Source organism: Rhipicephalus sanguineus, chromosome 8 (genome assembly GCF_013339695.2).
Source record: "Rhipicephalus sanguineus isolate Rsan-2018 chromosome 8, BIME_Rsan_1.4, whole genome shotgun sequence".
NCBI classification, from domain to species: domain Eukaryota; kingdom Metazoa; phylum Arthropoda; class Arachnida; order Ixodida; family Ixodidae; genus Rhipicephalus; species Rhipicephalus sanguineus.
In genome coordinates, this window is record NC_051183.1 from 70,419,146 (window position 1) to 70,428,897 (window position 9,752).

The 9,752-nt window shown below is 42.7% G+C and overlaps 1 protein-coding gene across 9 annotated transcripts in view; it reads right to left on the reverse strand.

Moving 5' to 3' along the window:
- Window positions 1–8,443, reverse strand: part of LOC119402066 (putative uncharacterized protein DDB_G0290521) — a 44,023-nt gene extending 35,580 nt beyond the window's left edge. For 5 of the 9 annotated variants that reach the window (XM_037669152.2, XM_049418491.1, XM_049418490.1 and 2 more), the window contains exons 1-3: window positions 8,175–8,443; window positions 6,698–6,844; window positions 4,444–4,572 (exon numbers count right to left, since the gene is read on the reverse strand). In XM_037669152.2, the coding sequence (XP_037525080.1) occupies window positions 4,444–4,572; window positions 6,698–6,844; window positions 8,175–8,262 (364 nt within the window). In that variant the 5' untranslated portion in view covers window positions 8,263–8,443. The remainder of the gene's footprint in view (window positions 1–4,443; window positions 4,573–6,697; window positions 6,845–8,174) is intronic. The other 4 variants (XM_037669155.2, XM_037669153.2, XM_037669151.2 and 1 more) reach the window with 3 other exon arrangements.
- Window positions 8,444–9,752: the final 1,309 nt, after the last annotated feature.

Consider the following 9,752-nt stretch of genomic DNA (forward strand, 5'->3'; position numbering starts at 1 on the left):
TTGAAACTAACAAGTTTCTCACAATAACACACTGCAAACATAGAAATACGGATGACTGTATACTCTAAATATGAAATATGGGAGAGAGATGACGTAAAGAGCACAAAATACTTTTGAATAGAATGACAAACTTATAGATGTGAACATTTTGGTGTGACCTGTTTTATTCGACAAAATTTGGGATAGCTACCCATATTTACGGCTAACATTGCCTCTATTACATAAAGAAAACATCCTAATCGGTAGGCGGCAACCGTATTTAATTTACACGTTAATGAAAACGTGTTTTGCCAAGATTTCAGGGAATGGGCTTTGTTACCTTTCACTGGCTGTTCTTTCTGTAGGTGCTCTTTTTATCCACTGAGGCTACGGTAGACTAGCTATTGTTATAAGCAGGTCAAGTTAATCATTAAACGTACAAATGCCACGGTGCTGACATTCTGAAATGAATGCAATACGGAAACTAAAATGCACACACTAAGTGGTAAACTTCAAGTCTATCATAGCGCGAAAGAGAACGTCGGAGAGCAGACAATAAGAGTGAGCTGCTTTGTGTTCTTTTTGTTGAGTATGGTCATACCAGTGCTGGGCAGTCTCGAAGATACATGTATCTTAGATACTATCTTAGATACTCTATGGGTATCTTGTATCTGTACCGCGATACGTCTCGAAAAACGATTATCTGTATCTGTATTTCCGATACATTTGATAATGTATCGTGTATCTTAAGATACAAGATACTTCTATCGCAGCACAACCGTGCGAAACAATAATCGCTGGCCAAGCTCCGCTTCTCAAGCTGGTACTGGTGTCATTAAGCCATCTGAATAAGTCTAAGGGCAGTGGCGTTATTTTATTTTTACGCCAGAGTAATTCAGTGAGGGTAGAAAATGAGGAAGACAAGCACGCGGACGTCTACGCCCAGCCCACGCACCTTTTGTGCGTGGGCTGGGTGCCGCGTACTCCACTGCGTGTGGCGTCTATCGCGCAAATTCTGATGTTGTTACAGTGTCGTTATTGAAGATTCTCTTGCGTCTTGCTCCGAAACGAAATGTGATGCGTGCAAGAATGGGATTACTTTGCGTCGCGTGGATTTCACATATCAGCGATTTGAAGGATCTCGTGGATGTAAATTTGACTTACGTGCAATGAATTAACTTATATGAAAATAAGACTAACAACTTCAGAACCACTGGTACTGATGCTAGATCTAATAGAGCAAGCGTTTAAATAACAGAAAATATCTTGGCGTACCGTATTTTTTCACTTCCATCTACATTTATTCAAACAATTTATGCAATCGTAATTTGTTTATTGGCACAAGTGGTTTCTTAGCTGTCATTTTGCATCACATACATTACCTAGGTCTCTGCGCTGTTTTTCTGTTTTCCGGTCTGGTCACTGCAATATGCATTTTGTAACGCGTTCCCGAAATAAGATTTCTGGGCATTATTCTTCGGTCTGCTTTATTTCTACTACTGTTTACACATTTAGACGTTGCCAAAGCGATTTTGAAAACAAATATATTATCATGGGGGCGTGCCTTGAGTATACAGTACAAAATATTCTGCTTACCGCTTAAGAAAATAGCGAAATGCAGTTTCCATTATAATATTGGAAATCATTAGGAGGCCATCCTAAAGAAGTTAGGAAGGGGATTCGAGAAATGTTGTTTTACTGAATGCTCCGTTTTATTCATGAGCGTCCCAACGAGCCGTTTCAGGCAACTTTCCGTAGGCACTGAATTTTCTATTGTCTCAACAGGTAAGACTACGATACTTCATGCTCATAGCTATTAAGGGCGCCGTCTGTATTGTGTTTCTATACTCATTCAATGTGAATGTTTCATACACAACCACCTCTCTATTTTACTTGTATTTGTTTCCCTGTTTTAGGCAGACTTAAATATTTTCCCTGTTACTAATCGCCACGTAATAAGAGAGAGAATAACAATAAAAGAAAGGCGGGGAGGTTAACCAGGGCTGAGCCTGGTAGGCTACCGTGCACTGGGAAAGGGTGGAGGGGAAAGGAAAGTTAGAGAGGAGGAAATGGGAGCTATGAGCGGCAATAGTGCGAATAGCGGCAGTGTCCCGCGACACGTTGTGCAACTATACAATACGTCTGAGACACTTCTGTGTTGCACATGTTCTCTCGTTGAAGAAAAATTCCTAAAAGATTGCAGGTTAGTGAGTATATCAACAAGGAATCCCTTACGCCAGTAGCTAAGTAGAACATGGATTTTCATTGCAGTTTAAGTAATCTACGTATACAACAGGGGTCTCAAACTCAGCTTATAACCGGCGGGCCGCAGTCGCGAAATGTAGCTCCAAGGGCCGGGACAGTGAAGATGGGTTGAACAAAATGATGTTGCCATTTGAAAGGATCCCATATCTCATATACAGGTCACTTCTGAAGGGAATTTGAAGTCAGGATTCGAGAAGCGTCGACACCGATGTACACAACGAGTGAAATCTGGACGCGGATTGAAATGTATATTTTTTGTTCCACGGCTATGTTTCAGCACATGGTCACCACAGCTTCCTCACGAAAGAAATGCTTGAAACCAGTCATGTCTGTAGCTCAGGAACATAATTATTTAGAAAATAAAAACGAATAGGACGGGGACGGTCATGTCTGCCGGCCGGGACGCTAGCGAATGATCTCAAACCCCGTTGACACCATGCGTTGCCCCCTCCTCACCCCTCCAAAAAAAAAGCCGCTACCAGCGTTGTTGCTGCTGTACGCATGTTCGGATATACGGTATTGTGCAAACCTTCCTTTACGGACAAGATAAAAGTCCACACCGTTATTTGCGCCGTCATGCGAAGCCTTCCTATTGACGTTATTGTGATTATATGGCAACCCGCTAGCTGTTCGGCAAGCTGAGCAGCGACTCCCATCAAATGCAAAAATGACGAGCAAGAACCGCTGTCAGCGAAGTGTATAAAAAGTTGTCCTGTGAAGAAGCTAAAACAAGCTCCAATAAGTTGTTTTGGAAGACAACTAATTCACTTTGTGCGAGAAGGGCAAAACTTTTGAAATAATAACAGACGTTTCATTCAAGTGAAACAACATAGGTCACAGTTAAGAAATGTTCGAGCAGACATTTTCGTGCATAGGCGTTTGCTGCTACATGATATGAATCTACAATAACAAATTTGAGAATGTATCGAAGTATCTTAAGATACAATTGCCAAGTATCATATCGGATAGAATTATTGCGGCAGTATCTTGTATCTGTATCTCCAATACTTTCTGCCTGAGTATCTTGTATCGTATCGCGATACAATTTCAAAGTATCTTTGCCCAGCCCTGGGTCATACTTACCAACCAAGAAATAATATGTGTAGGACATGCACGGGAACACGGCCTCTTTCTCAGGCGATAAAATTGTGTATCCAGTGCTTTCTACTGCATTGATTCATGCCAGGAACGCAGGCCTGTGTTTTTACTATCTTTGATGGCAAAATGTTTTTTCTGGCCAAGAAATGTCGTGCCCGAGTAGGGTAATAAATTATTGAATTCACTGATAACGTGTACTTTTGGAAAGTTTATTCTTCGAAACATATTTTTATGTTAACTCTAACACGTCAACTGTACTGCGTGAAATAAATTTGCTGGACGTAATGTAGCTTGCTTGCGCAAATCAAATCATAGTAGTAAAATTAGTGTCACATCACAAAGGAATGTACATTTACTCTGCGAATCACTTTTTACGTTCTGTTTCAAAACTCAGTTTGTTAAAAGGACTCCTGGTGATTGAACATCCTATAACCCTCTGGTAAAACAATAATTAAAAAGTCCTGCATTGTAAGCAGCAGTCATACCATGATCTACTGCAATGACCGCATTTCCACAGTTCGAGATATTTTTCTGGTTTTATTAGTCGAAATTTACCGTTGTGACACTTAACCAGAAGGTGCAGTCACCTCTATCTGTGTCGCAAATATTACGTTTTTCAAAGTGCAGTTAGCGTAAAGTTTTTCTTCTAGAATTATAGATAAGCAATTTACATCATGATATCAAAATTAACAGCACAAATTGCTGTTCATAGCAAGGTTATAGTAGTATCTTCTAGCAAACTGCGCATCAGATGGGACACAAAGAAGGAATGAAAGGGACAGACGAGCGCAGGCTCACAACTGATTTTATTGTAAACGTGGTCGACCTAAATGGTGTCCAGCGAAAGACCTGTGTCACCGTCAACTACGTTTCAATACGGTCGACCACGATTACAATAAAATCAGTTGTGAGTCTGCACTCGTCTGTCCCTTTCGTCCCTTCTTTGTGTCTCGTCTGCCGCGCAGTTTGCTAGAAGATGAATCCTTGCCAACTCTCCCTGCTTTCAACGCTTGTTAACATAGTAACAGTAGATTCTCTTCAATTGATGTAGATGACACTAAAATAACGAAAGGTGCACAAGTCGAAACACTAGGGTCATACAGTGCATAAAATGTTGCTTACCAGTTTGCGACGGAACTCCCGCAGCAGCCACACGTAACGTTGAATTAACTGCTACGTTGGAGGTCGCAGCGCCGCTCGTGCCAATTGTCTGTGGCTTGTGAGGCGTACCTGAAAGCCCAGGTTGTTTCTTCAGAGACAAAGCTACACGATGAGAAGCGGTAGTGAAACTGAAGAACGAAGAGAGTACTGAATTTCTGCCTAATAGGAAAATTCAATAATTTCCAATAATTAGAACCAACGATTCAGAATTTCAATACAGCCGGAAAATTTATTTTACCCCTGTTCAATGTGCGGACCTAAACTGACCTAAAGACCGCTTAAGTTATAGTAACAAGACCCTGTATAGGCTGGAGGTTCACGTAAACTTTCCCTTTCTCGGCAAGAACTTTCTGGCTACGCAACTGCATCGCGATGCCGCTAGCGCTGCAGTCCTGCGGCGGTAGCCGCTTGCGCAGGACGCAGACGCTCGAAGGGCGTAGTGTTGAACCACGCCGTCTGCTGCGGAGACACGCGCTGGCCGCATTGTCGGGAAGCGTGCTACTATCAGGGGCAGTGCTCGAAGGCCTGTCACCTTGTACGCACAGTTTGGTGCGTCTGTCTCGTCGCTTCAGATCACGGTATCAGAATCAGAATCAGAATCAATTTTATTGTGATTGGTACAAAGATTACATAGTGATAATACACGTAACATGCGTGGACGCTCTCAGTACCTTGGCTGTCCGAACGAACAAACGAAGCGTGCTGCCATTAAAAGCTTTTAGGACCCCATTTATTATTATTATTATTAAATGTGTTTAAGGAGAGGTCGGTGCCTCGGTATGGCGCCGGCTAGTCCTCTTCTTTTATATAAAAATTTGCGTCATGAAGTTTTCAATTAACAATAACGTAGTGTAAAATTCACGCACGAAAATGTCCATTCACGAAATAAACGTTCACACGTCATAAACAACTGTTCACACAACAAGAAACAGAAGACATGTTCGCGCTTTACAGAAGAGTTCGTCTTAATGTTCTTTACAGAAGGTGATTACACAAAAGTAATTGGGCACTTGCCCGCACACTATACATTCCATCAACTATTTGTTATGCACTCGAGGGCTGATGTAACTATCTGCGCATGCGGATATACACAACTATCAAGAAATAATACATGTAGCGAATTCTCTGTAACATGGCCTCTTCCTAATGTAGAATATTGCATCTTGATGTAGAAAATTTTAATCGGAGAGGGGTCTCCCACTTCCAGTTTGCTATGGAGTTGCAGCTCTAAAGAACTAGTTCATTTTTCATTGACACTGTCTACTAAGGAATACATGGTAGCTAGAATAGAAAAAAAAATCTGTCCCTTACGGAAGAAAGACTAGGAAGCGAAAGGTCGCGCGCTGAATTTAAATGGTTTATTTTTATTTCAGAGCAAACATTGTACGTCGAACAAGCGCGAGTGTATAGCGGTACACGCAGTGAACAGCTGGATTCTCTCTACGTTCAGCGGTGAACACCTTTTCTTCTGCTGTGATTGTAGAGAAATTCACAGCAGTATATTAGAATAAACACCAGACAATACTATCCATCGCAACGTTGCGGTAGCAGTGGAACCTCATGAATTCAAGTAGTCGGCACTTTGACAGAAGGTATACATAATAAACGAACCTCTTGCCCGTCCAATATTAAACATGTTCCACACCAGTATGCGGTGGAACCGGCTGAGGAATACGAGTAAAAACCAGAATTCTCTGGTGCGTTTCAGGGGTTAGAGAGGCTTGCTCCAATTCTTACGGCATTTCGTCTTGAGCCTGTAGACAACATGTTTGTATCTGAGGGACGAATGTATACCCAGGGAGAGGTTGTTAAACATAAAATAAGAGTGCTTCTTGGTGCGTAAGACCTGTTTTCCTTGTACAAATGTTATATTTTTCTTTCAGAAGAAAGAGCGATTTAAAATTTCAAAGCACTCCTATATTTCACCCGCATGTTCTGAAGCCCACGCTCCCTTTTGTACAGCATCCAGCTGTTTGTACGGATGTGCTGCAATTCATGAAAACGTCAGATTATTTAGAAAGGGCTCTATTGGATCATTCATAAATATACATTGCAACAAACTAGGGCCTTTGTACAGGCTAAATATTTGTTTCTCTGGAGCACATGTATGGACGTCGCCATACATGGCTGGGTATGCGGATCTTATATGCATTAAACTCAAACGTAATTAATATCAGCATAGTATATCACTAACCCGCTCCTACTGCAATGCTTGCAGGCTTTGGGTGAAGAGTTGCACTGGATGGTGGCGAGACTCGGCCATGACTTCCTACTAAACCGGAATTCGATGCCAGAGGAGAGGCTTGGGAGACACTAGGTGTAGCACTTGGTGGTGGTTTCGCTGTTGTACGAAGAGATACATTTGTTGAAGCTAATATTCTCGATTTATGAGAGATTAAGAAAGTGTTGGTACCGACAAAGATACAAAAAGAAAAAAAAAACATTGCTTCGCCGCAACAGCGAAGCGATGAACGCAATAGCAGCAAACTTGAATGTTAGGCAAAGCTAGCAGCTACCTCTTTTATCATCGAATCTGTCTTAAATCAACAAAACATTGGAGTAGGGAAACGCAGCCGCGGCAGCGAGCGAAGCGACATTGGTCAAGTCTGTAGCTTCGACGCAAGCTGAGCCGTGAGAACAGGGCACGTAATAAGGTATGAGCGGTCTGCTGATTCCAGTCAAGGGAAGGAGATGAAGTGCTTTTTTCTTGTTGACCACATCTTGCGCGTCACAACTGTTTTATGGACATCACTCTGTAATTGTGGGGTGTGACGTTCCCTACATGGCGAAAATAGATGAGCAACCTCACGGGGCCCCTCGCGTTTCCGGTTCACCAATTAGCTTTGCTTTGATGAGGCGTGGAAGTGAATCTAGCGAGAGCAAGGACACTCAGGTGTCATCATCATCAACATCATCATCATCATCAACAGCCTGGCTACGCCCACTGCCAGGATCTCCCAATGTTCCGCCAATCAACCCGGTCCTGTGTTCGTTGCTGCCGCGTTATACTCCGAAACTTCTTAATCTCATCCGCCGACCTAACTTTCTTTCGCCCTCTCACTCGTTTGCCTTCTCTTGGAATCAAGTCACTTACTCTTAATGACCAGCGGTTATCTTGCATACGCACTACATGTCCTGCCCATGTCCATTTCTTCTCAATTTCCACTAAGATGTCCATAACACCCGTTTGTTCCCTGACCCAATCTGCTCTTTCAGAATGACTACGCACCACTATCTGAAATTTATGTCGTCCTGTCGGCTAATGCTGGCTATGGCTAATGTATCCAGCTGCTGGCTAAGATTACTAAGCCTGACAAGCAGTGACGTGCATTTAGAAAAATTTTCTAATGTTGGCTAGTTATGCGAATCATTACGTGGGTTATGGAATTATGAGTAATGCTTAGACACTCCCTAATAATTCCTGTGGTTTTCGGACATCAAGGCCCAGTAATCATTATTTGTGATAATTGCTGAGTTTTGAACTTCCGGCCATTTATGTAAGTCCACCTCTGCTTTCAGCAATGCCTTCGGGCATTGAACGTGTATAAATAAACAAAAAGATTATTAAACAAATAAACAAGTGTTTCCATTGAAACACGCAGAAGTGTTCATAGGCCCCGTCAAGTGTTGGAAAAATCATGGATGCAAAAGTAAACGAAAACAGTATTTACTGCTTGGGTTAAGCTGCGTTGGTCCTGTGGCACCGCATACTCCAACCACCCAGAAAATGGAGATAGCAGAGACGACCTTAGGTATCATTTTCCGGGGCTCAAGGTGCTCCGCTGTGTATTATACATTGCAATAATGGACAATAATGAGAGCTAAACATCCAACTTGACAATATAAATCAATACAAGGCTTACAAGACAGTACACGTATGTTGCATTACGGTCCAAAAGTGTTCTCGCAACACGTATGCCCGTCGATGAAGAATGTGTTGGCAGATTACGCAGCCCCAGGTAGCACCGCAATGTCCATTGTTCATTGTCTCCATATTCATTTAAAGAATAAAATAGCTGCAATAAAAACGAAGGTACGTAATAAGGTGCACAATAACATTTAGATGGAGGCAGAATTCAAGATTACCCGTGTACTTAGATTAAGGTGCACGTTAAGGATTCCGCAATGATCAAATTATTTCGGAGTCCTCTACTATGGCGTGGTTTATAATCATGCCCCTGTTTTGGAATAATACCACTGAACATATTCAAGCGAAGCTTCAATTGGCTGTGTAGATGTGTAGATTTGTAGATGTGTAGATGTGTAGATTAACTGTGTAGATGGTGATGGTGCTCCGAAAACCCTCCTCACCCTTAACTGGCGCGCACCATAGAAGTAAAAAAAAATAAATTTTATTTCTGGGGCGCTTGTTTGAACCCGGGTCCCCGCACTCCGAAAGCGGTGCCTTGGACACTGGGCCCCGTGTCCATGCTTGCCCGATGTGAACTTAACTGAAGCATACGAATGCGTTCTACCGACGATCAAAAAAACAAGTAGCAAGCCGTACACTTGCTATGGGCGCTTCATTGAAACATTTCATGCTGGCGGACTAAAAGCGATCTGCTGGAGAACGCGCTCTGTCGATGTCAGGATTTGAATACTTCAGGAATATTCCGCCTTCGAGAAAATTAAATTACTAACCCGGGTGTCCATGAGCGGATGATGTTCCTTTCCTTGGATCGTTCTACAGGCCGACTAACGCTGTAAACACAATTATCTTTCTTACACAGCGGCTGGAAATAACATGAAAGACGCCATGCCAGTTCAGCAGCCCGAAAAGATTATTCCGGGGACGGCCGATACCTATAAAGAAAGAATGGCGAATTAAAAAAATAATTATAGAAAGAATGAAAAGCAGTACGTCGGGTACGCCCAGAAAATTTCTGCAATTGGGGCAGTGCTCCTGAATTTTAATTGCGATAACTATTATATGGACAGTCTCGGCGGGTTCTTGCCATCGGCGTCACCGTCATACAGCCTGTAACCCACTCTCTCCTCTCCCTCCCCCATTTCGTGAGTATATAAGCGCGTGCGCTCGGTCGGCTTCCGTCATTCTCGCTTCGCTCCCGTTCAGATGAGTTGTAATATCAACGTCGGCGCCACTCGTTCAATCGGCGCTAACGGAAAGCAACGCACAAACACAACGTAATGATAACACAAACATTAAATACAAACCTCACACACTAACGAAAACGCCGAGTGAACGTAACGGAAACTTGGTGTACACCCCCAATGCTGCTTCGCATCCC